This window comes from Dreissena polymorpha, chromosome 5, assembly GCF_020536995.1.
Source record: "Dreissena polymorpha isolate Duluth1 chromosome 5, UMN_Dpol_1.0, whole genome shotgun sequence".
Taxonomy (NCBI): Eukaryota; Metazoa; Mollusca; class Bivalvia; order Myida; family Dreissenidae; genus Dreissena; species Dreissena polymorpha.
This window is the reverse complement of record NC_068359.1, coordinates 111,856,884-111,884,544: the sequence shown is the minus strand read 5'-3', so window position 1 is coordinate 111,884,544 and position 27,661 is coordinate 111,856,884. Positions and strand designations below refer to the sequence as shown.

At 34.1% G+C, this 27,661-nt stretch overlaps 2 protein-coding genes across 4 annotated transcripts in view; both read right to left on the bottom strand.

Moving 5' to 3' along the window:
• LOC127880912 (serine/threonine-protein kinase Nek4-like) overlaps positions 1-12,030 on the bottom strand; it is a 65,386-nt gene extending 53,356 nt beyond the window's left edge. The window contains exon 1 of the mRNA XM_052428413.1: positions 12,006-12,030. The gene's annotated coding sequence lies outside the window, so the exon portion shown is untranslated. The remainder of the gene's footprint in view (positions 1-12,005) is intronic.
• The window catches only part of LOC127880911 (serine/threonine-protein kinase Nek4-like), a 38,604-nt gene that overhangs the window by 8,153 nt on the left and 2,790 nt on the right, over positions 1-27,661 (bottom strand). Inside the window, exons 2-11 of one of the 3 annotated variants that reach the window (XM_052428410.1) lie at positions 26,139-26,292; positions 25,598-25,707; positions 24,995-25,198; positions 23,490-23,612; positions 22,397-22,540; positions 21,700-21,933; positions 20,843-20,864; positions 20,203-20,242; positions 18,705-18,801; positions 17,399-18,413 (exon numbers count right to left, since the gene is read on the bottom strand). In XM_052428410.1, the coding sequence (XP_052284370.1) occupies positions 18,315-18,413; positions 18,705-18,801; positions 20,203-20,242; positions 20,843-20,864; positions 21,700-21,933; positions 22,397-22,540; positions 23,490-23,612; positions 24,995-25,198; positions 25,598-25,707; positions 26,139-26,292 (1,227 nt within the window). In that variant the 3' untranslated portion in view covers positions 17,399-18,314. Of the gene's footprint in view, positions 1-17,398; positions 18,414-18,704; positions 18,802-20,202; positions 20,243-20,842; positions 20,865-21,699; positions 21,934-22,396; positions 22,541-23,489; positions 23,613-24,994; positions 25,199-25,597; positions 25,708-26,138; positions 26,293-27,661 lie in introns of those variants that run through there. The other 2 variants (XM_052428411.1, XM_052428409.1) reach the window with 2 other exon arrangements.

Sequence of the window (27,661 nt, the reverse complement as noted above, 5' to 3'; positions counted from 1 at the left end):
TCATACGACATACATACATAATTTTGGCTTTGCGCAAAATAGGAGTAGATGTGTCGGTAAAGCCATAAACATGATCGATGAGAATGTCATCGAAGTACATAACATGTGATTTATGGTACCATTTACATTTTAAATTATAAACAATTAATTTAACTTAAATTTTATTGATTTTGTTTCTCTCTTTGTTCATATTCATGTATTGGTTAAAATTTATGGAAATAAAATATTGATATTATTCTTTAAGACTTGACTTGTACGTGTACCTGATGGTGTACGATCCTGAAGAGCATCATCATTAACGCCTTCTGTCCCATCATGTTCTCAAAGGAGTCGTTGTCCATTGTAGCCATCTCGTACATCAGGATGCTCAGGGAAAAGATGTCTGTCTGGGAAATAGTAAGTGGTTTGAAACTATTGAGCATATTTCATATGGTTTACACTGACATACATATCGATGATTTTGTTTAATTTGTAACTGTTTTTTTTAAGAATTGCTATACCAGACAAAATAGTTCTGCGATAAATTAAAGATGGATAGAAAAATAAAATCTTTATTTCGAAGGATAAACATAAAGTAACGTGTTCAAACAGTCGTTAACCACCAATAGATAAATAACATATCAGGTCGCACAAAACAAGTTTTACAAGTATATGTAGTATGCAAGTAAAACACAAAAAAATAATTTGGAGAAAAGCAAGGTACAATATTGAATGTGAAATTTTGCTTAGGTGTGTCGTTGTAAAGCGTTGTAAGCAAGCAAATTCGTTGAATTGATATCCCCCGCCATTATGCTTCTGGACACAAGTGTTATATTTGACACTAAAAAAGCATTTTTTTCAAGATACAAAGGGCCATAACTCCGTTATTATCAGATGGTGTGCAATGCCATTTGGCGTGCATCATCCTCTTATCCATATATATACTCATACCAAGTTTCAATGAAATCCGCCAAAGCACACTCAAGATATGGCTCCGGACGGACGGACGGAAAGACGGACGGAAGGACGGAAAGACGGAAGGACGGACCGACGGACAACGCCAAAACAATATCCCTCCGCCTATGGCGGGGGATAATAAAGGTTGCAAGTTATACGAATACAAGTTCGTGGTCGGCGTTAAACGGTTCAATACATTTAAGAAAATGTGATGGTTAAATTGTATACTTGTTTATATATACTACTCTTTCATGGCATTAAAGTGGATATTTGAACATATGCTTTTTTTTACAAGAAATGTCCGATTTTGTTTGAAATAAACCCTTTTCATTTCACAAAAATAATGCACAATAAACAAATTTTTTGTCCGAAGACATAAAACTTTTAAACCAGAATCCAAAACTGTTATTCATTTATTCCAATAATGAGATGGTCTACCACTTCTTTGTTTATTAAGTCGTTTGCGTCATCAGTTTCAGACATAGTAAGTTTTAGGAACCCCATACTTCTGATCCTTAATTCCATATTGGCATTATAAAATTGTCGACTAATTGTATAACTACGGTGAGTACGCTGTATTGTCGACTGCTCAAACTTAAATAGCGGCTTAAGTGTCTCATCGTACATTTTTTATTTTCCTTTCAACCGTACACATGTTAAGGTTAATCTTTAAGTATTCGCTTGTAAAAACAATTTGGTATGTTTCAGTAAGTTCTTAAATTAAATTTCTTACGTTAAAAATGAAGTAAATCAAGAGATCATTGAAGTTCAATTTTGTTTGAGACATAACTGACAATTACGTCAGAGTATAACAACACAATAAGTTTTAAGTTCTCGTAGTAAATGACGTTTACACCTTTGAATGTATAGTGTTGTTTTATATCATTAATAAACTTAGAAAATGACATAAACAGTAAACAGTAGACTTGACGTTTACGTAGCTGACATGTAAATGTGTTACCTAAACAGTTTTGGTGTTGAAAACATTACTTCATGTGGATCGTATTACATTCATCAAAATAGAGTATGTATAAAGAAACTATTAAATCAAGTCTTTTACTTAAGTCAACAAAGCATAATACTGTTTTGTTTTCCCGTTTATATTGTGAATGGTTTCATCTTCTGATGCTGTAAGCAGTAGACCTATTTTTGTGGATTGAACATGTAAACTCTCTTTCTGTTGTTTGGTTGTATTGTTTGAAAACTGTCTGTAGATTCATCGCTTTTTAGATAGTAAAACATATTTGAAATATGTGCCATGTTTCTTTGTATACTAATCACGTTAAAACTTATTCCCTGATCCTTTATAATAGATACTTCCGACTCTAACACAATACAATTATGTGTGCAGTATTCGATTCATGCCTCGCGTTCTGGCGTTGATTTAATGCATTCCTTTTCTGTCTGGATAGGTTCATTGGATTTATATTGTTTTAAACGCGCGTTTGTTTAATAATTATTTCCTTGGCAAATGTGAGGTGCGGATTTCTCTAAAACCGGATAACCTCCCCCGCCCCTCCGCCCCAATGTTTTGCATTGGCTGTTCAAATGCATTTTTCCTAGCATTAAGAATTTTATGCTAATGTTGGTGTTATAAAAATAGCGGATAAGAACAAGAATTTCTCTCCAGATAGAAATTCTGGAGCTTCGTCATTTGCTATATTGATTTAGAATAGAACTTATAACAGTATACATTATTTTAGTTAGTGTGTGAATTAAAATTCTCTCAATTTCTCTCAACGGGTTTTTGTTGTTGGTTATTTTCATGTTGTAATCGTCATTTTGTGTTGATTGCTTTGTTTCTTTATTGATTCTCTTCGTGTTGTGATCATAAATGTTTGTTAAATGCTTTGTTTCTTTTTTGTTATGTGTTAATATGTAATGTTACTTTGTATACGAGTGAATGTACACATGAAGGCATGACGAAATACCTTCTCAGTATACGGCAATCCACTAAACATCTCTGGAGCCATATACATCGGGGTCCACACTTGAGTAGTCGCCATATCTGTCGAGGACTCAGTCACCCTGGAAACCCCGAAATCACCAAGCCGCGTGTCCCAGTTCGAGTCCAGGAAAACATTGAGGCTCTTCAGATCGCGGTGTATCACCGGCTTAGGAAGATTGTGTAGGTACTGAAATGGATTCGGCTTGAATGCTTTGTATGTAGTTTTAAGTGCGCTCTTCTTTGAACACGAGCGAAGAACACCTTCTGGAACTCGATGGACGCATTGAAAAATGGGGTTTCATATGTCGAAAAGATCATACATGAGAAAATCTCTATACCTTGATTCGACAAGGCTAGATGCTTTGTATTAAAATGCTTAATATTTTTGGGAAACTGGACTCCCGTTGTTGCAATAACAAAGGCAAAGAAACATTCAGAGCAATATTAAAATCAAAGAATAATATCCACAGACTTTAGTACAAGTTTATTTAAACTGGATTTCAGCACAAGAAGACCATTCATCAACTTACAGTACTTTCTAAATTCATCTGCTTTTATTATGTTGAGTCTGAGAACAATAACTGACCTCTAAAGCAGACGCAATCTGGCGAACCCATTCCACCAGGCGTCGCTCGTCCATCTTCTCACCTCGATGTTTGCTGAGGTAATCAGAGAGGTCACCATTCGGACAAAACTCTACAAAATGTAACACTAGTAAACTATGCTATACCATGTTATACCGGTAAGTAAATAAGGATATCACGACAAGCATTGCATGAAACGCCTTTGGGAAAATACTCAGCGCGATGTTCTCATGAAGCATTAGTTCATAATGATAAGTTGAACTTCAATAAGCATATAGATATATATATATAGTTTCATGTGTACTGACGAATTATGTCAGAAACAAGCAAATTCGTTGAATTGATATCCCCCGCCAATATGCTTCTGGATACAAAAGTTTTCTGGACGTATGGACAACGCCCTTTGACCTCAATCTGTGACCTTGACCTAAGCCCCTTGGGTTATGGGTGTTGAATGTGAAGCAAACACAGATGATTCAGAACAACTATGGCAAGTTTCATGGCTCTGGCTCATGTGTTAATGGAGATAAAGCAAAAAGCTTATATTTAAAAGCAGTTTTTTCAAGATCAAAGGGCCATAACTCCGTTATTAACATATTGTGTACTATTCCATTTGGCGTGCATCATCATCTTATCCATATATAAACTCATATCAAGTTTCAATGAAATCCGCCAAAGCACTTTCAAGATATGGCTCTTGACGAACGGACGGACGGAAAGACGGACGGAAGGACGGACGGACGGACAACGCCAAAACAATATCCCTCCGCCTATGGCGGGGGATAATAAACATACGTTTTAAGCACTCACTACACTAAGACAAATGTGAGGTTATATGTACAGGGACAATCGGTGAATTCAGAAACAGAACACTCAAACGTTCATGGGACATATGTATTATCCATCACATCGGCATCAACAAAAGGGACAGCAGTTCAAGTAGCAATTGTACAAAATAAAACTTAAAAAAATGATAATCTTGCTTTTATAATCGTCAGTGCAGACAAAACTGTCAAAATCAACAAGGTAGATCCATCTTGCTCACAGCTTAGAAACTTCAAGATATTCTCGTGATCCAGAATAGCTAGCAGACACACTTCCTGAAGAGTCAATTCGATGATTTTGGGATATTTCCCGCCAATTCTACAACCTTCAGTGCCGCCTATTGTAGAAACAGTGAAGACAGTTAAGGCAGTGGAGATCTAATGAAATCTGTAAAATTCGGGCGATAACGCCGTATTCAGAAAGCGTTCAGAAACTCCGTCAAAGTCCGGAAATAATACTTAAATCACGAAATAAATGAATGCGTTTTAATTCAAGAGCTAAAACACGAAACAAATGTGTGTATTTTTTATATTAGAACTTAATGTGTTTACTTCTTAAGATTTATAAACGTTAACAGAAATTTTATTTTAATTAATTCGTTTGAAAAAAATATTTTCGTTCCTGACGGTACCATTTTGTTGCAAACTGAAAGTGGGTAAAAGACCAGGTCGTTTTCGAACACAAAAATGTGATACCGATAACCAACGTTGTTCCGCTGTTAAACGAAGGCAGTTTATTGCAGACACATTTCTATTTCGGATTTTTTTTCATATGTTATATACATAAACAAATAATACTCTTATCAATAGCTAATGAATTACAAAGTTTTACCATTTTTAGAACTGCATGATGTATCAAGAATTTCTCTGCCTTATTGACATATTATTTTGACACATTGACTTTTTTTTACTTTTTATTAAGGTGTTGGACATCTCTCAGATGTCATATGGAAGAATTGCCTGGAACGGTCTTTTCCATCTTGTCAAGTTTGAGGACGTTAAGGGACGTTACATTGGTGAAAACGTACGTCTGATATAAGAGTGCATACATTATTTCAACCAACCAAACAATTCTGGCCTCATTTTCTTTGCAGACTTCGAAAAGGCTTTCGATTCACTAGACCACTCGTTTATGTTGCCTTGCTTAGAAAATATGAATTTCGGTGAAAGTGTAATTAAATGGGTCAAACTATTTTATACCGATAATAACAGTATAATTATTAACAATGGCTTCTTCTCAAACAATTTTAACATCAAACGAGGGGTAAGACAAGGATGTCCACTTTCATCCTCGCTATTTATAAGATGGATCGTGTATATATCACACTATATCCAATCAAATAAACAAATAATGAGAATATCGCTAGAACCTGACGAAGAGATTAGACAGTCCCTATTTGCTGACGATGCAACTTATTTCTTAAACAGTAGTGACTCATTCAATAATCTTATAGAATCGCTAACCCTTTTTGGAAAGGCATCGGGTCTTAAACTATACAAAAGTAAATGCACTGTGCCACGAGTAGGTAAATTTAAACAAAGTAATATTCATCTTTAAAAAGAAATGAAATTCAACAGGACATCAGATGAAGCAACAACGTTAGGAATAACCTTTACAAACAATGAAAATGAAACAATTTAAAAAAAACATATTGCCTAAATTACAAAAATTTAAAAATTGATCAAAATCATGGCAGCATCGTAAACTTACAGTTATCGGAAAAAACACCGTGTTCAAAACGTTTGCACTTCCTAAATTAATTTATACACTAACAGTTCTCTCAAACCCACCAAATGATATTATTGGAGATATAAAATCAGAAATATTTAATTTCATATGGGACGGTAAACCTGATAAAATTAAGCGAACTCAATTAATTCAATCAGTAGAATATGGAGGTATCAGACTAACGGATATAGATTCATTCCTGAATGCAATCAAATGCGGTTGGGTTAAAAGATATTTAAATAATACCAATACGAGCAAATGGAAATTATTCTACCAGAAAATTCTTAAAACATATGGTGACTCCTTACTTTTTGAATGATATATCGACAATAATATCTTAGATGAAATTTCAACCAAAAAATATTTCTATCGAATGTTCTATCGGCATGGTGTAAAGTTTCTTATAATTTAGAAACCAAAATAAACAGTAAAATCATTCTATAAAGACATAACTACTTACAATAAAACGTTTTTCTATAAACATCGGTTCGAACGAAACATAAAATATGTAGATCAATAGTGCGACTACAGAATAAACGACTTCTATTCTTTTGATAACTTATGCTACATATTCGGAATACCTACAAGTAATTTTCTGATGTACTACAAATTGATCAAAAGTATACCCATACGTATTAAAGCTGTTACCAATACAAATAACACATCATGTACTCAAAAACATACGTAGAAAACATAATTGCAAAACTAAACGAACAACATATTGTACATATTTCAAATTAAAAACCCTGCCGAAATCTCTAAAGCTCAATCTAAATGGCAAAACCTTCTTCGAGAAAAAGAATTTAATTGGAAACAAATATTTGTCATGCCATATGAATCAACTACTGATAGCACACTTTTCAATATATATACATCCATAGAATCATAGCTACAAATAAATATCTTTTTAAGTGCAACCTATCCAACACAAATCTATGTGATTTGTGTAGTGAACATATTGAAACAATAGAACACCTTTACTGGGAGTGTAAACATATTCAATCTCTATGGAATCAATTGACAACCTTTCTAGCGAAACAACAATTAAATGTTAAACTATCTCTCTTAGACATCAGTTTAGGTGTAAATACCTGCAAAATACAAGAGGTTAATAACGCTGTTAATTGCATAATTATATTGATGAAGTATTTTATATTCAGCATGAAATACAAAAAACAAACACCTACAATGAACTGTTTTCTCAATTATTTAAAACTGAAGATTCAAATTGAAAAAGAAATAGCCCTAAACAATGATATACTTCATATATTTGAACAAAAATGGAAACACATTTAACTTTCATAAACAAGCCCAGTATGCTTTCTACCCACTTTATGCAACTCATCCTTATTCGTAACTATTCTGTTGTTTTTCTCTTTCTTTCTTTTAAAAAAAAAACAACACCTATCACAAACAACCAAAGAAAAAATACATATTAACCCTTTTTTAATCTAAAGGAAACCATAAGGTCAATATAATTTTTTTTTTCATGCGCGTAACGCAAAACTCATTTACAAAAAAGTTTATATTGTTTAGAGTTTCAACGTTTGGTCATATTTCATCGTGTAAAACATATGTTTATGTTTGATAATTTGAGAACAGGGAGTCGTCCAATTGTGAAGTGCTTTATGTCCTCGCGATTGATTGTTTCTCATAACAAACAATCCTATAAGGCATCAATATGAAACTTAAAAGGGATAATTGAATTCATGAAAAAAATAATTGCGTCAATGTTTTACAGTTTGAGGTAAAGAGATTCCGGATAGAGCTCGGATTTCTGTTGTGGATTTGAAAACGGGTTCGAAGGCATATGTGAAACCATCAGTGCCGAATTCTGCTGAAGCACAGAAAGAAGCTGGCATCTCTGTTGTTGCTAATGGCAACATGTCTGGTTATAGTGGCGATGTGGATAGTGTTTCCATAACAACATATATATTTTGCTATGTAAGACTGGAAATGCCTTGACATTTTGTGGTGAAGAGCAGCTGTTTGCATGGATTGCCTTTGGACTTTTTTGACCTTAAGATTGAATCATTAATGTTTTATAATATCAATATTAAAACAAATGTGATCATATATCAGAGTGCATAACTGTCGCTTTTAATAGGAAATTTAAAAGAAATATGTGATCTGCAAATTTGAAATTCATTGCGTAATAATTAATGGGGATAGGCATACGCAAAGTGTAATCTCTTGAGATGGAATTAATAAAAATTCCCGAAATTCATTTACTATGTATAAAATAGATTGTGTTAGTATGTATTCATATCATCCCACTACAAGTGACAACAAATTTAATTAAAGTTTCTTGTCACTGACCTATTTGTTTTCGTTTTTACCATTTTATCCAGTTGAGTGCACATACTATCGGACATCAAAGACACAATTCTCTTTCAACTTTTTATGCTGTGTTTATTATCACAATCCATTTGAGTATGTTTATTGAGCTTATTGTCAAAATATATGTATATCCCATTTACCAAACTAAGAATTTTGGATATAGGTTCATATTATAGAAAACGCCAAACCAAGTCAAGGGGAAGATGTATCCAACCAAGTGTAAAGAGTTAACTGGATGGTAAAAAGTTTTTTAGATTTTCAATAAGTTGTGATATACAATTTACAATGTGGAAATAATAACAAATTGTATTTCTGGAAAAGTACCCATTAAACACCCACTACCTTTATTGTAAATCAGCCCGTGCTATGATTTCATAATTTCATATAATAATGTGATACTCGTGATTTAGCCACTTTTCCTGTTGGTTCGGCCACCTAAGCGTTCGAAATTGCGTATGCGCAACTTAAATATTTATTCAAATTGGAGATGATGATATCTAGAACTAAAAACATCCGTAGAACGCAAATAAACCGAAAGTTTTGAACTCAAACTTGTTAAACATCGATATACTTACATGTACATGTTGACAGTCGGAAGTCTGTATCTGCTGAACGTTTTCCTATTGGTTCGTGAATTTTATTGGTCGAGCGCACGCGCTCAAATGTGAGGCTCAAGAAGGGGGCACTGGGTTGTAAATCATTCACTGATGTTCAATTCTCAATTATGTAATGTAATTATTTTCTCAATAAATAAATAAACAGTGAAAACAATTGTAACTAAGCAGCAAAAAAAGCAAATATGCACAAACTGTGAGTAATTTATGAAATTGAACAAATGGAGATTTGATTCGTTGGTACAAAAGTCTGCAGTAAGAAAACAACTGAACAACGATAAACAACATCGACAATTTAACTGCAATGAGGGCACAGAAAACTGTAGCCTCGTCTGAGAACAGACATGGCATGACAGAAACCCAAGTGAACCCAATGTCCACACTCGTCGCACTGTCCCCAGTTGACTATCTTTAGGTGTGGTCGCTTGTCAACATTGATGGGCGTGAATCTCTCGCAAACGCAGCAAACTTCTGTGTCGTCAATATCTGACTCGCTTTCAGAATTGTCGGTTCGGTTGATGATTAAACCGCTTGTAGATTGTTTGGGGCTTGTTTGTGGCAGGTTTGTCCTGGATGATGATGGTGCCTTGGTTTTCTTTTGTGCATCGTATATTTCGAGCGCCTCAATGTATGCATCACTGGTGAGTAGTTTCCCGCCAGGCTTCGGTTTTGGTGTTGTGGGATTTTGCTTCCCGCATTTGCATTTGCAAGGGGCTGTTGTGCTGGTAGATTCGGATTTCGCCCGAAGATACTCATCCACCGCCTCTTTGCCAGCGCGTATCGACTGCATCTTGAGCATTGGTGTCTCATCTCGGAACGATTCACACGGCAAGAGCTTTTCCATCGGAACAGCATTTTTGTTCAGGGGATGCACGCCGGTTTTCCTAAAAGCGGAAACTATGTTCCAGTGACAGAGGGCCTTCAAGTACGCCTTACATGCAATGCCTGCTATTTCGTATTTCGTCACGATCTTGCCTTGATTCGCCTTCATGTACGAAGCACATTCGCTATAATAGAAGCGCTTGAACGGCCCAAACACTCCGACATCAAGGGGTTGCAGGACATGCGATGTGTGCGCTGGCAAACAAAACAGGTGGATGTGTCGATCTCTGGCCCATTTCACCATCTCTTGGGAAGTGTGTGTGCTGTGCCCGTCAAGTAATAGAAGTACTGGTTGGCTGCCGTCTCCTCTATTGACGTACTTCAAAAAGTGGTTTTCGAGGTAGTCCTTGAAGGTTGCAGTGGTCGACCAACCAGTTTCCGACATGGTCACAACAGCACCGGGTGTAAGTTCTTTCGACAAGTTGTCGTTGGACCTTTTTCCTGCATTAATTATTTATGTAAATAACTACAGCGTTTAAATATTAAAAGATAGTACATTAATGTAGTGTTTCAAAGTTAATATTCTTTTGCAATTAATTAAATAACATCAATGTATTGATTTACGCGACTGACTTTTACTTTAAATGCATGTTTTAGCTTTATAAAAACTGTACTACATAATTATGAATGTAACTCATTTGCTTAGCATATATGGATTAAAAATTAGTTTGCTTAGATTTTAATAAACCTTTAAACACAAAATATGGCGGCAGATGGTGTCCTGATGCGCTTGCGCACGCGATCAATGTTGTTGTTGCCGATCGTGGCGACGTGACCGCCTGCGCTTTCTCTTTGATTGGAGCGATAATATTTGGTGGTCGATGTTCAGGAGAGATGCCCGTTTCGTCCAGATTGTATATGCAATCAGGTCTCTCCTGTAGCCCGTACTCCGCGATAGCCACTTCGAGGTTATCAAAATATTTGGCAACAATTTCTGGAGTTGAGTGTTTGGCTCTGTTTGAATCCAACGCTGAAGGTTTCAGTGTGGATATTCTGCTCTCCCATCTTTTAAAAAGCCATATAACCAACAGTTACTGAGTGGCTTGTCAGTAGCGCGTTTTCCAAGGTGGTGCGCCAACTCGCCTGCCATCTGTTGCATTGCTGTATTACTGAAGCCGTACCCCAGTCTGGCAGAGTCTTCTGTGTGTTCCACCAACCTCAGTTCCTCGTCTTCAGTGAAAATCGTTTCAGTCGTGAAGTTATTTGGATCCACACGACCACTGATCCGATCACGCAATGTCTGGTATGGAATGTTGTATTGAAGAGCAACACGACGGATGGATATTTTTTTCAACTTTACTTCTTCAACTGCTTTAAGCAGTATGTCAGGGGTATAGTTTTTATATTTTCCATGATATTTTTGAGGAACTGCCTACAACGTTAAAAAAACACGCGACGTTAATTGGATATTAATCAGTTTTCGTTCAACTTTCCATATCCCCCCGTTACGGGCCTCTACTTTACAAAAACGTCGACTTAAGTCGATATTGTTTTAGTCACGTTACCTTGACATTGTAAACAAAAGTCTGGGGCAGATGTAAAACCAAAATAAGCGTAATATTTAAGGTATACTGTTATTTTACTCAGTTATTTCAGTGCAAATTGCAATAATATGAATGTGTATACAGTAAGAAAAAGCAAAATATTACCTTTTTTGTCCTCATTTTTTACTTTTACCGAGAGTGCAAATCTTCCGGTTATACTAGTATCGAATTCGGACACGTGCGACGCACGGATGTTTTTATTATTGCGTCACAAAAAAATTCACGAACTAATAGGAATTCACGAACCAATAGGAAAGAAGGATATATCTTGTGTATATATGTCGAAGGGGCAGACATGCATATATGTATCTCATTTTTTTCAATTATTATTACATTTTCAATAAATTATATTCTACATCCAGTTTCGAGTTCAACAGCTCAATTCAGTTCATAGTCTACTTTCGATTGCTCCTAGTTGTTTAGTCTATGTTTACCTGATCTCCAGCCGAGTTTTCTAGCAGAACAACCTTTCCAAACGCACCCTGACCAATACAGCCTGTGACCCGGTACTCCCCATCGTCCGAAGCCATCGATTATTCTTATTTAATGTAAATAGACCAATAAAACCGTTAGATATTCCCACTGCGCTTTTAGCATACGACACCTTTGATTTCCTTGCAACAGGAAGTAAATTACGCTTCTTGTTAAACCGCTCTATATCTACCATGTCATATTAGATACGTGCATTACAAAGACTAAGATATCGATATGCCCTACTTATCGATTAGTTTAGAACTATTCACATCTTCTACGAATAGTTTTGCATACATAAAACAGTGCTGATGGAGAAAAACTAAAATATAACTATCAAGCGCAAATTGAATGTGGCAACTTAGTTATAAGTGATCGTTCCATCCATGAATATTTTATAAATCGATCTCATTGAATTTGTATATCATATTACGTGTCCTATATTTCCAAAATATGCTTTGTACAGCAATAACAATTAACCAAAGTCCTTTTTTCACGTTACTCGAAAGGCAGGATATGTTTACAGATTTCTTACATGTTTTTTATTATCGTCTGATGGCAGTACAAAATGCATCCTCGTAGACTTTATATCTATTGAATGACTAACTTCTGGATAAGGAGCTTAAACGTATACATGTTTAAAGATATAATTCCAACGGAGGTTGAAATGCATTTTTTTGCTGGCTACGAGGTGAAAGGTCAAGCGCATTTCACATAGTGTATACCATATTGTGTAGTTTGGTTTATTTATTGCGGGTTTTAATAAATTATATATAACCGTTTGATGAAGCATTAACTTTCAAAATGCCGCGCTTAACTAATCGTATATCACAATGGAAGGATAAGAATAGCTGCGGGAACTATGCTCCAACTAAAACTTTCAATATGCCGCGCTGTACATATCGTATATCAAACTTAAAGGATAAATATAACTGCGGGAACTATGTTTCAACTATACCTTTCAATATGCCGCGCTGTATTTATCGTATATTACACTTGAAGGATCATAATACCTGCGAGAAGTATGCTCTATCTATAACGTTTTATACCGAGCTGTACATATCGTATATCACACTTGAAGGATAATAATAGCTGCGGGAAGTATGCTCCACCTTTAACATTCAATATGCCGCGCTGTATTTATCGCATATTACACTTGAAGGATAATAATAGCTGCGGGAACTATGTTTCAACTATAACTTTCAATATGCCGCGCTGTATTTATCGTATATTACACTTGAAGGATAATAATAGCTGCGGGAAGTATGCTCCAACTATAACTTTCAATATACCGCACTGTGCATAATGTACCCCACACTTTAAGGATAAATATCCAGCGGTCACTTTGCCACAACTAGTACATTTTCCTTATTGTGTAACAGCAAATTTTATTCAGACATAAATACACAATACGGACTCTTGCTTTATCTGTGCATGCTACCATTCTATTGAGAATTATGTTGTAAGAAACGCACCACATGTCCACTTTTTGAAAGGAAAACAATAAGCATTTTTTTCTCACGATTTTATGACAAAAGCCATGTGCTGGTTTGCAAATGTATTTTCATTTTGAAATTAAATTAAACAGTCAAATTAATGGCATGTTCCTCTTGTGAAAATGTGCATTAGTTTTTATAATTCAACGAAATCGTTTTCGAGGATTAACTTCTGGTCATTAGATCCTTTTCAACACATTTAAAGGTCATTTAATTTAAAATACATTTTTAAACAAACTGTGTCAAATATGAGTAGTCAATTTTGTCAACAATACAATTAAGTTGCAACTTTGTGTTGGGTACTGGATGTTTAAATTTAAACAAATTGCTTTCAAATACGGGTTGTTGAAGTCATGTAATTACATTTCTGTGTTTATTCTTCAGTATTTACTGAAAACTTAACGTCATCAAATTCATCATCAAATCCATCATGTGTATCAGCAGCAGCAACTGGAGCTGTAGCACTATTATTTGTTGTACTTCATTGTCACTGAATACACGTATACATTCTTGAAATGCATGTTTCAACCATGATTCAATAACACAAATGCATGTTATGACAATTACACCTTAATCCAAGACACAGCTTCTTAAACCGCAGATATTCTTTTGACAATGAAGTGGTGGCCAAACATCTAGAATTCACATAATAGTACCTTTTATCATGCATCTGAGATTTATTTAATGTTTGGACTGTGTTTGGTTATTGGTTCTTTTCCCGTTCAAAATGTTATAATATGTGGAAACATTATTATATTAACCATATAAGATACAAATGCTAAAATATTGACCTTTAAGTGTAACATTGACCTTGACCTGGCATCAGTGGCTCATGTTTTTGTTTAGGTTATCTAGCTTACCTTAACAATCGCATTATTTTGATTATAGCCATTCAAAGGGTACAGTACGCATTGAGCAGATATTACAATGAGGGCTCAATCGTATAATCTACCTTTACTGTGAGTTTGCGTAAAAGACTCATGCATTTGTACATATCATATTAATTTCCAAAACATTTTATCAAATTATGATGAACATTATTTACGATCATGATAATATTAACATGAAACCAATTTGGAGGCTTTAAATTTTGACATTTACTTACATTGTCGATATTGATATGGAATTACTTGACAATACCCATGTAATAAGCTATTATAAATTAAATTGTGTCACGTTATGTACGTCAATGTCATCATTTCACATTTCTGAACCTAGTGAAAATCTAATGACACATACAGTTTTAACGTGACAAGATATGGACAAAAGCATAACATCGTTAAAAACTTAAAAACGAGCAAACTAAAAAGATGTGGATAGCATTTTTGGTACTTCTCTCTTGATGAACACAGATTTTTCAGATCGTGGCTGGATCGGTATTATCGTCGTCAAGTCGCAGCTCTGTGAGAACGGGGGATAACTGTGTGAACAATACCCGTTATTCCATTTACAAGTTTGTCACTTAATGTTTGAAATAGCTGATCAGGGCGTGCAATTTTCAACCACATCATTTTGGTTGCAGCAATTCATTCCAAATCTTGTGTATGTCAAGGATCTTTTGTTACAAATTCCCCCAGAATCTTTAACAATAGCATTTCTATTAAAGTCATCAACCAATGAATGTGTGGCTTTGTGCTCGTGCAAGTCTGTTTCCAGTAAGAGACATTGATACTGATTTAAGAAATGCAATCAGTTCACCACTGCAATTTCCTTGGAAAACCCTCTTAACTGTATTTCCGAGTAACATTTATCCAGATTTGATTCCAATTTTTTCTTCCAGTAAAATTTTGAGTTTGAAACATAAATCATCGAACAAAATAATATTAAGCAGCATTCACCAGTGTAATTATATGGGAGGTGTTCAACTGGCGGAAGTTGAAAAAAGTCACCACACATAACAATTTGAAAACCACCGAACGATCATTGTGCCTTTTTAATTTTGCAAACACCGTAAATGGTGTCCATAGTATTTTTTTTTATGTTTAACATGAAACATTCATCCATTATGACACAATCTGTTTTTTATTATTTTTCAATAACTGTTTGATATCTTGGTTTGAAATGTTCATTACTTTTAATGTCTTAATGATTATGTCTACCATCCAAAAGACCGAAGAACGTTTTTACAGCAAATGGCATTCCACTACAGGAAAATATATAAATAAACATTAAAGGTATTTCAATTACAAATGCAAAATGCTATGTACGTCATAAAAATAATAAATTATGTATGTGTACAGTGTGCATATGTTGTTTAACTCAATTCAGATTAGAACTAATTATTTCAGTTAATTAAATGTTTAGTACAATAACACAATTTATGGTTATATATGATACCTTTGATTATTATCATATTATCATCATTTGATGAAAAAGTTTTAGAATTTATAATGATACTACTACACACAATTTATATGAATAAAAAACAATGTCACAATAATTTATAAATCAGCATATGAAAACAAACAACATATTACCGTATAATGCATTAACAATCACGATCGAACACGCCAGTTGAACACATAAGCCTTAAAGTGTAGCATGTTAGCTTCTTCTGACTCAACATACGATTTCCCTGTGCCAGCAAACTCAAACATCAACAAGGTATGATCTTCAGACTCAACAGCTTGTCATTACTGGAAATCATTTGCATTTAATATGATATCGCAAATCTGTGCCGTAGCACTCACAATAAAAACGAAAGATAATAATGTCGAAATTTTACTTATTTGCTTTATTCAAAATTTTCAACCACTCTTATTTTGTTTACAATTTGCGGGCGTGTGCGTCTGCTCAACTGAGGCTCAAACAAATACAGGTAGTTATGCAAAAGTCCCCATCGCCGTGTGCACATCAGTGTCATAGTAAGATTTCGTCTCATTTGGTTAAGAAACTTGCTTTGTTGTATGTTAATACAACACGTACATTCAACTATTGGCTATTGATATTCAGTGTAATCATTACGTTCATTGCATTCCTTTGAGAAATATTGGCATTTATTGAGACAATGGTGTTAAATAGGATTTTTTGGCAGTTGTATCCTTGTATATATTAACAGTATTTGTTTAAAGATCCCTGTGTCTTATCATATCAACGACAGCTTATAAAAGTGCATAAAACGACTTATATACATCTTTAACTTTTATGCGGGCGTGTTTATAATTCTGTGATTAACAAAGAAAATAGTAAAACAGCTACAATGTATTTTGCTATCATGTAATTAAACATGACTAAATGAATTGTCGCATAATTTTCTTTTTCTTAATCCTTTTTTTAAATTTCTGCTTGAAGCAACGCTTTGCATCAAAGATATCCATAACCACAATCATTCGCGAAGCAAATCCACAGTGATTATTTATTTCATTTTATTTGCCGATTAAATAATGCGGTACACGTGTGTCTAGTTTTTCGTGTCTACTACTACTTCTACTACTGCTACTACTACTACTACTACTACTACTACTACTACTACTACTACTACTACTACTACTACTACTACTACTACTACTACTACTACTACTACTTCTACTACTACTACTACTACTACTATTACTACTACTACTGCTGCTGCTGCTGCTGCTGCTGCTACTACTACTACTACTACTACTACTACTACTACTACTACTACTACTACTACTACTACTACTACTACTACTACTACTTATACTACTACTATAATATAATATAACTGCTGCTGCTACTGCTGCTGCTGCTACTACTACTACTACTACTACTACTACTACTACTACTACTACTACTACTACTACTACTACTACTACTACTACTACTACTACTACTACTACTACTACTACTACTACTTCTACTACTACTGCTGCTGCTGCTGCTGCTGCTGCTACTACTACTACTACTACTACTACTACTACTACTACTACTACTACTACTACTACTACTACTACTACTACTACTAATACTACTACTACTATACTAATACTACGTTTACTACTTGTACTAATAAAACTTATACTAATATTGATATTTTTTTAATAATAATAATAACAATTTAACAATGTTAAGGCATTTATCTGATATTTATTTTGATAAATAATATACTAATTTAATTAGTATCACATATAATTTCCTGACTATAATTATATATTATATAGTAAACTTTACCGGAGCTTTGTCAAAAGATTAAGACAGAAAAAAAAAGAAATTTATTACGACTTGTACAAGTTCATCGTCAGTCTGAACAATGTTATATTATGCATAGAAAACGGTCATGTGAAAAGGAAGTGATCATACAGTAATAACTAGTGTACATAATATCTAACGTAATACAGGTCACTGGTTGGAAATAACCGCATTATTGCAAAAGAGTATTGTGACATATTGGTAATCGGTCATTATGCTATTTATATTTGTGGAAAATAAACAAAAATGGAGAGTAAATTATCACATGCATACCATTTGGATTAATATGCTAATAATAACAATAAAATTGCACTTTTTGTAAACAATTAAATATGGCAGCAAGCAATGTATACGACTTCCTGAATAAAAGCTTGTTTGAAGGAGGAGTGATTGAAACATTTATCTCATTATATTGGGCTATGTCGTTCCCTGGGCACGCATGGATGAAACGTGTTGTTGCTGCCATCTAAAACGAAACCGAATTGCGATACACTGCCCATGTGCAAATACCAAGCGAGGTCTTGATATAAAATATCTATGTATAACGCGGAATTATGATAGGTTGTTTCATTTTATGTAGTAAAAGTTTTTGTTCTTTACCCTCAATAAGTTCAATCAACCCATGAAGTTTTAGGTAAATAGTTGAAACGCTTGTGAAGAAAAGCATTAAAAAATGCCCGTCTAAACCTAAAAACCTTTCTGTGAACACGCATACATTTTTGCACAATATATTTCAACAATTATGTAAACTAAGAAATGGTTCGAACGAGGCCTGTAAAACCCTACTAAAAAGTCTACATATTTTTCATCGCAAACGTGTAATTTTTGTAATGCAGCAACTGCATGCCGCAAAGACCGTATCGCTCATGGCCCAGGATTCGAATCAACGTCTCCTGAAATAAAACGAAGCTGAGTAAAAAATTCGCAAGAAAAAGGAAACCTACGAATAAATGTACATACAAAACAGATCTATCTGTAAAAAAAAAATTGTATGTGTGTGATTCCTACGTGTGGTGTTCTTTTTTTTTTGTTTTATTTTATAAATCGATTTGCATACTTCTCTTGAAGAGTTTCACTACTTGTTGCTTTTTCTGGTTCTAGTTTTTTACTATAGTCGGTTTTCAAAAAATCAACATAAGGGTATTACTAATACAGCGAACAAGTGATGATTGGTTTTAACTTACACTAACCTCGATCTGATCTTCGTCATAGCTGGCCGTCAGTGCCGCACTTGCCTTTTTAAACAACTCCTCGTTGTTGTCCATGCAATGGAGGCAGTACCTGAAGTGGTATAAATTATACGATCATCTGTTCGTTGAATGAAATGTTCTGAGAAAGTTTTGGATTATACAAAGAACACAAGTTCTACAGTTTCTCAAATTGCTAGAAGCCATCTTAGGAAAACGGTCCAGCTTCCAGTTAGTGTAATTCTTTTAACAGGGTAGAACTATTTTCGTAATGATGTTCTGTTCCGTCTTCTCAAGTGGTCAGTTAACACGCTTTTTGAACAATAACTGAATCGTTAAGTTGAATCTTAAACACGTATTAAATTAACAAAGTTTTGGCGCTCCGTATACGGCAGAAATCATATATCCTATATATCCTATGAACGATACAATCTAGAGGATTACTGTATTTACAACTGTGAACATAATATAATTAAGGTTTCATAATGTAGCACAGTCTTTTGTATATACATATAATGTATATTGACCCAACAGCAAACTGAACTGTGTTTTGATGAACATATGTAAGATCATAATAAATCCAAATGTCTATTAATTATAAACAAAGACTATTTAAGGTAGAACCACTGTAATGATTTTCCGCGATTTCTTCGAAGTTCCTTTTCAGCTGTTTTTTCACGGATATCTAATATAAGCAGAGACTATGTTGTCGTTGCCGAGTGGTTAAGTCTAGAAATCTTTTGGGATCTTCCCGCGCAGGTTCGAATCCTCCCGACAACGCATACTTTTTGCGAAGCGTTTTATTTCTTTTCTAACGTAATTTGATTTAATATAGCATATAAGCTATGTTTATTGTTAACTAGTAGTCCGGTTTTCCAGCAATAACACACAAATTGCAATAACGACCTGTATAAACCAAGCTTTGCATCGAAGTACAAAATTTTCATATTTTCACTAGCGTCATGCGCTCGCGAAATTATCAAAAAGTAAACGGTAACTCTGTATATTTCTTGGTATTTTGTTGTATATAGTGTATCTTTAAAAACTAAGTTCAAAATATTATTAAAATGATACTATTTTGAATTTGATGACACTTCGTTTTTAACCAACCCAATTCCTACTTGGCTGAAACCACGTACATTTCATGGCGCTCTTCCATAGATAACAAGTTACAAAAAAAAATGTCTGTAAAAGAATACTTATTTCATCTTTTCTAACTTAAAACACATTTACTGCATCTGTTCACACCAACTGCATGCTCATATTTGGAAATCTGGATGAATTATGGAACTTTCATATACCCCAGGGGTGCAAATAAACTGGACAAAACCCGAGCGTGGGTTGGTTTTGTAAAAATCATTATATTTTTTTAAAGCACGGAAAGACTACCTAAAATTTGCATGCAGTTCAGTGAAATGATGCTGATTGAGAAAATAATACATTAGATTATATTTGGAAAGGTGCCCATTACAGTAGCTCTACCTTAATAACTTACATTTTCAGCAATTCAGCATTTTTCTCTTGCTTCGAGCGACCTGAAGGTCAAACAGCGAGTATACTACGACTCTATCATCCAACATAAATATACTTCCAATTACAGAATTATGCGTACACAATAAAGCAAATAATCAAACCCCAGACACTATTTTAGTAGAACAATTCTTATTATCCATTACTTTTATAGCAAAACACTGATTATAAACATAAAATGATTGAAACTGGAATCGCCGCCTAAGAACGATCAATGCCAAGAATTATGGGTTTAAACCGGTTTGAGTACTAACGAGACATCACACATGCTCCGGAATTACACCGTGCGTCAATACAATTTTAGTCAGGTGTACCCTTGCTGACAGAAAATGAAAAAATAAATGCAAAATGTGACGCGCAAATCAATTAGAACACATTTTAATGTCGTATGTATCGTTAATATAAACAATTGTTACGGTAAAGATTTTAAAGTTATTATAAAAGAAATAAATAAGGTCCATATATAAAAATATGATTGATGATTAGTTAGCGGAGTATCTAAGGAAATTTGTCATCAAAACATAGTGAAGAAATGGTCGTTAATATTCATCCAGATAATGCAAAAATAGCTATACTGTCAATGAATAAAACAGAAAAAGTGTTACCTTTAACAAGATGTGTTTTGCCCTGCAACGAAACAAATCATGATAAGTTAGAATAAAACAAGAAACGGGTGCAACCAACATCAATATCTAAACGCAAATCTAAAGCAAATGAAAACATAAAAACCAAAATCCTGTTTAAATGTGAAAAATATGGGGTTTGTCGGAATGTGTGGCATGATTTTTACTTTTTTTATAAAAAGACAAAATCTAACAGGTAAATTTATGCAAACAAAAAACTTCGACAAGATATTATTTTCTATATACAGAAAATTAAGTTGTATATACAAAAATAATTAGGCAGCTGAATGTACATTTAAGGGATCTTTTCACGGTTTTGTAAATTGACTAAATTGAAAAAAGTTGTTTCAGATTCGCAAATTTTCGTTTTAGTTACGATATTTGTGAGGAAACAGTATTACTGAACATTTACCATAGCCCAATATAGCCATTATATGTATCTTTTGACGATTTGAAAACCTAAAAATTATAAAGCGTTGCAACGCGAAACGACTGAATAATTTGGAGAGTTCTGTTGTTGTCGTTTAAATTAACGAAACTACGAAGATTGCTTATAAAAGGTATAAAATACTAAATCTGTGTATTTTCGGCGGAATAGCCGAAAGGACTAATGCGCCTTGACTTCAGACTAACTCCAGGACTCCGGGGATCACTGGTTCGAACCCTGGTACCGGCTACTTTTTTTCCTTTTTTTAATTTTTTATTGATTTTTTACCGGAGCTTTTAAGATCCAATGTTTACATTTATCAATATAAAGCATTTAATGACAAACTTCAAAATATGCCAAAATCTTTGAAAGGGCCCCTTTAACGCCGAATCTATAGAAAAGAAGGACATACCATGTCATCAAGAACCCTTGTCACCAAGCCCATAATGGGGTTTGCAGACAGCAAATCGACAATCATATTTCCACCAACAGCCCCGGCATCTTTTTTTTCGTCGACTGGTTTTGCTTTCCCTCCCATCGACGTTCCGCCATCGATACTGAGGTTTATCAATGTGAGGGTGTCCGATGAAAGGTATGTATCCTCGTCATGGTCGTCTTCAATGTCAAACACTTTGGGCGGATCAGTCTTAAAAAGGATATTTCTAATTATGGAAAAAACAGAAACAAAGGACATTTTGCGCAAGATCATAAGCCGTTATGGATCTATTAATCATATTGCAGGAAGTTGTTTATTGCTTTGTTTATTGGTTGAATATTAAACGCCACAGGAACATTCGCAAATCATTTATTGACGCTTTGTTCATTTATGATTACTAATATACATAAAGCAAGAGCATTCTTGTGTAAAATGAAACTTGAATTCTCGCGTATATCCTTATCGATTAAAAATATCGCATTTTATATCTTTCAAGTTTCAATTTTATATGTTAGACTACTTCTCGTAAATAACCAATCAATACTGGAAAATACGGACTTACTGATCAAAAAGTGCTGGTTAAATTTCAGTAAGAAATGACCCGCTGGTGTTTATATGAACTTGAATATCCATTTGAGCTAAGAACGCATAAGGTGCCAGTTAAGGGACTTACAATGGGCGGTGGCTTGCCGGTGGTTTTAAAGATTTTTTGTCGGAGTATTTCGTCAGCCGACGGTCGTTTACTTGGATCCGCCTGCATCATCATTTTCATAAGATCCGTAACTCCAGCACTGTAGCCGGTCGGCATCGTCGGGACCTGTACAGTAAAAAATAACCATACTATTTATAAAGGTTAATATTGTATCGCATTGCTGCATTCTTATATAAATAATCAAAGTTCTGTTGGACTTACTTTGTTTGTTGATCAAAAGAATACGTTGGTGATATTTTAGTCGATTATGAAATCGATATAAAACCTTAAAATGTTTTATTTTATAAATCTTATTGGCAAAAATATAAATCTTTATCACGTGTCGAGCTGACCACCAATTATAAATCAATTTTTCAGTGATTCACAATCGCACTTTTGTGCTTGGTCCAATGGATCTTTTTTTTATAAACTCCTTTAAAACGAGCATGAATCAAACAGGAAAGAAGGACTCCGCCAGACTATGGTATCATAAATCATAAACAAAAATGAAACAAGTGAAACATTTAGCATTTTTTAAAGGGAGATGAAATACATACCATTGGAACTCAAAATTAATATCATGATTGACGCTTTAAAAATAATTTCAAAGCCAAAGCAACATGTGCGAAAAACAAACTATATTACAATTTAAGAAGCTGTAATATTAGAACATCGACGCTATTTATTTGTTTTAAACGGTAAAATACTTTTCATTTGTATCGTAAAAAACCCATGTGTTTCAAGATGACATGTACACTATAAGGAAATCCCCGCTTTTCTGTTCAGATTATTTTTTCATTCGACACACATACATAATTTTGGCTCTGCAAAAATAATAAGAATAAACGTGTCGGTAAATCCGTAATCATGGTCGATGTAAATGGCATTGAAGTACATAACATGTTATTTATGGAACCATTAATATTATAAATTATAAATAATTGTTTAAAATGTAAATTTTGTAATTGTATTTCTTTTTTTCTTTTTTGATGTTCATGTATTTATTTAATATTGAGAAAATAAAATACTGACATGAAACTTTGAGTGTTTTTATGGATTTAAATTGTTCTTGTACCTCATAGTGTACGATCCTGAAGATCATCATAATGAACTGCTTCTGTTCCATCATGTTCTCAAAGGAGTCGTTGTCCATTGTAGCCATCTCATACATCAGGATGCTCAGGGAAAAGATGTCAGTCTGGGAATGTTAAGTGGATTAAAACTAATGAGCATTTTTTGTATGAGTTACACTAACATATATATCGTAGTTTTGCGCTGAATCCTTGATGGATAGAATAACACGCTCTTTATTTCAAAGAATAATTATTAAGACCCCAGTTCAAACAGCTATAAAACTCCGATAGAATAATAACATATCAGGTGCCATACGAGGCACTTGAGCCGCTATTTGAATTGAAGCAGTCGATAATGCAACGTACTCACATTTGTTAGAAAATTATTGGACAATTTAATAATGCCTATATTAAATTAAGGATCAGAAGTATGGGGTTTCTAAAACTGATTATGTCTGAAACTGATGACACAAACTACTTCGTCAACAAAGAGTCATGTAATTATTGGACCAAAATGAACAGCAGTGTTGGATTCTTTTAAAGATGCTCTATGTCTTCGGACAGAAAATTTGTTAAAGGCGCATACATTATGTGAAATGAAACGGATTTATTTCTAACAAAATAACATTTGACATTTCTTGTAAAGAAAGCAAAGACTTTTATTTAATAAGGTTAATGAGCAGGCAGTACACTTTTCTTAAAGTTTTTGTTTAACAAAAAGTTAAATACATTTTAATGCATAATAGGCACAAACGATTTAATGCATCATATTTGTAGATTTCAAATTCCAATGTTCTCATATACATGTAAAACAGATTTGGATAACATTGTGTTACATACTTATTTTATCTCACAGATTATAACAATTGAACTAGATTGATGGATAAACCGAATACAATACAAAGAACACATAAAAACGCAAGATGTATAACCTTTAATACATAACAAGTTACGCTTCAATCTATGTTTATATCTTTTAGTATTCGCTCGTAAAAACCAAATTGGTTTGTTTAAGTATGTGCTTGAATTCAATTTCTTACGTTAATAATGCAGTAAATCAAGAGATCATTGATGCTCAATTTTGCTTGAGGCGTAACTGACAATTACGTAGGCGTATAACAACAAAATAAGTTTTAAGTTCTCGAAGTAAATGCAATTTACACCTTTGAATATATAGTGTTCTTTCTTATCATTAATTAACATAGAAAATGAAATAAACAGTAGACTTGACGTTTATGTAGCTGACATGTAAATGTGTTACCTATACAGTTTTGGTGTTGAATACATTGCTTCATACGGAGCGTATTACTTTCATCATAATAGAATATGCATAAAAAAATTAAATCAAGTCTTTTACTCTAGTCAACAAAGCATACTACTGTTGTGTTTTCCCCGTATTTATTGTGAATGTTATCATCTTCAGATGCTGTAAGCAGTAGAACTATTTTTTGTTATGTGGATGAAACATGGTAGCAGATGAAACATTGACCAGACGTAAACTGTGTACCTTCTCAGTATACGGCAATCCACTAAACATCTCTGGAGCCATGTACATCATGGTCCCCACTTGAGTAGTCGCCATGTCTGTCGAAGACTCAATCACCCTGGAAACTCCGAAATCACCAAGCCGCGTGTCCCAGTTCGCGTCCAGGAAAACGTTGAGGCTCTTCAGATCGCGGTGTATCACCGGCTTAGGAAGATTGTGTAGGTACTGAAATGGATTCGACTTGAATGCTTTGTTTGTAGTTATAAATGCGGGTTTTTTTTAACACGGGCGGAGAGCACCTTCTGGAACTCGATGGGCGCATTATAAATGGGGTTTCTCATGTCAAAAGACCATACATGGGGAAATCACAATACATTGATTCGATAAGGTTCGATGGTTTGTATTAAAATGATTAATTTTTAGGGAAACTGGACTCCTGTTGTTGCAATAACGAAGGCAAAGAAACATCCATAGCAATATTACAATTTAAAAATAACCATCTAAACATACTTTATAACAATTTTATTTAAACTGCATTTAATATCAAGAAGACCATGGATCAACTTACAGTGCTATCTTCATTCATCTACTACTATTATGTGGAGTCTGAGAAGAATACCTGACCTCTAAAGCAGACGCAATCTGGCGAACCCACTCCACCAGGCGTCTCTCGTCTATCTTCTCACCTCGATGTTTGCTGACGTAACCAGAGAGGTCACCATTCGGACAATACTCTACAAAATGTACCACTAGTGAAGTATGCGACACCACGTTATACCGGTAAGTAAATTATTATATCACGACAAGCATTTCATAAAACGCCTTTGGGGAAATATTCTGCGCGATGTTATCATGAAGCATTAGTTCATTATGATAAGTTGCACTATAATAAGTATATATATAGTTGCATGTGTACTGACGAATTATGTCAGAAATAAACATATGGTTTAAAGCACTCACTATACATAGACAAATATGAGGTTATATGTACATGGGCAATCTGTGAAGTCAGAAATAGAACAATCAAACGTTCATGGGACAGGTGTATTATCAATCACATCGGCATCAACAGGAGGGGCTGCAGTACAATAAGTATTTGTACAATATCAAAATAAAAATAAAAAAACAAAGTATCTTGCTTTTGTAATCGACAGTGTAAACAAACCTGTATAAATCAACAAGGTCAATCCATCTCGCTCATTGCCTAGAAACTTCAAGATGTGCGCGTGATCCAGCGTAGCTAGCAGACACACTTCCTGAAAAGTCAATTCGATGATTTTGAGATCTTTTCCCGCCAATTCTACGACCTTCAGTGCCACCTAGAGTAGAAACAGTGAAGACATAATTATAAATCAGCCCGTTATATGATGAAATAACATTATATAATGATGTGATATTATTTATTAAGTCTGATATAAGGGGTTGGAAATTAAGTTGTAAAACTTGCCTTTTCTTGCTTATTTTTTTTTATTTCTACTGATAAAAAGTATCACTGGACAATATTCAGCCCCTTCAGCAATACATACTAGCTTTTTATAATGCCGAAATATAGTGTGACTTTGCATATATCTAAGCTTCTACTGTTGTCAGTACTGTACTTACGCGAAAGAATATGTATCGTTATAAGTTATTTTCGACGTATGGGCAGGTTCTCAAAACCTTTTTAAATAAAAAAGTATGTGTACACCTTTACAGACATCCAGTTGGTAATAAACTAGAACTCCAATTCTTAACTACGGAAACGAAATGTGGGGTTTTGTCAAAGGTTTGCCAATTGAAAGGGTTCATTTGCAATATTGTAAGCAAATACTTGGCGTCAAGAGATGCACTCAAAACGATTTTGTATATCGTGAAATTGGACGTGTAACTATCAAAAAAGGAGATATATTTACTTAATCAAATACTGGCTACAACTTTTAATATAAGATCATCAGATAATAAATATAGCAAAAAATATATTTGACCATATTAAATGACAGTACCCACACAAGACAAATAGGTTCACATTATTAAAATCTATTTCAGTTTAAGTCTAGTTTATTTGGGATTTTATGACGCTTGTCTTTTCCAAGATGTTGAAGATGAAAATATGTTAATATCAGTCGTAATGCGAATTAGCGATACATTTGTTCAGAATTGGAATGAGATACTTCACATTTCTACTAGAATACATTTTTATAAACATATCGCTGTTTTTCAGTTTCAACCTTACCTAAATACAAACCATGTATAAAAGTTAACACAGATTAAATATTATAATATACGGAACTAAGATCAAAATATATTCCATTGTATTACATACAACGATCAAGTATGTATAAATGTATTGAGATAATAACATCAAGAAATGAAATTTAATTAAATCATTTTAGCTTTTATAGTTATCACTCCTTTCAGGTCAGAGGTGTTCGAAAAATACCTTTGAAGCATCTACTTAATGCAGACTGATATGTATTTACCTCATTTATCCAATTTTTATACCGACATTGACGGTACAACACCCCATGGAATGGACTAGCCTCTATCCTACCTTGTTGAATAAACTTGTCGCGTGCACGGACTACTTTTTATTCTACCACTGAATGATTTTTCATAAGACATCTCTGGAGTCGAGAAAACTTAAGCTTTAAATTATACGACCTTCAACCTTTAGATCTAGTCAAGGGACATAAATTTTCGCCATCCGTA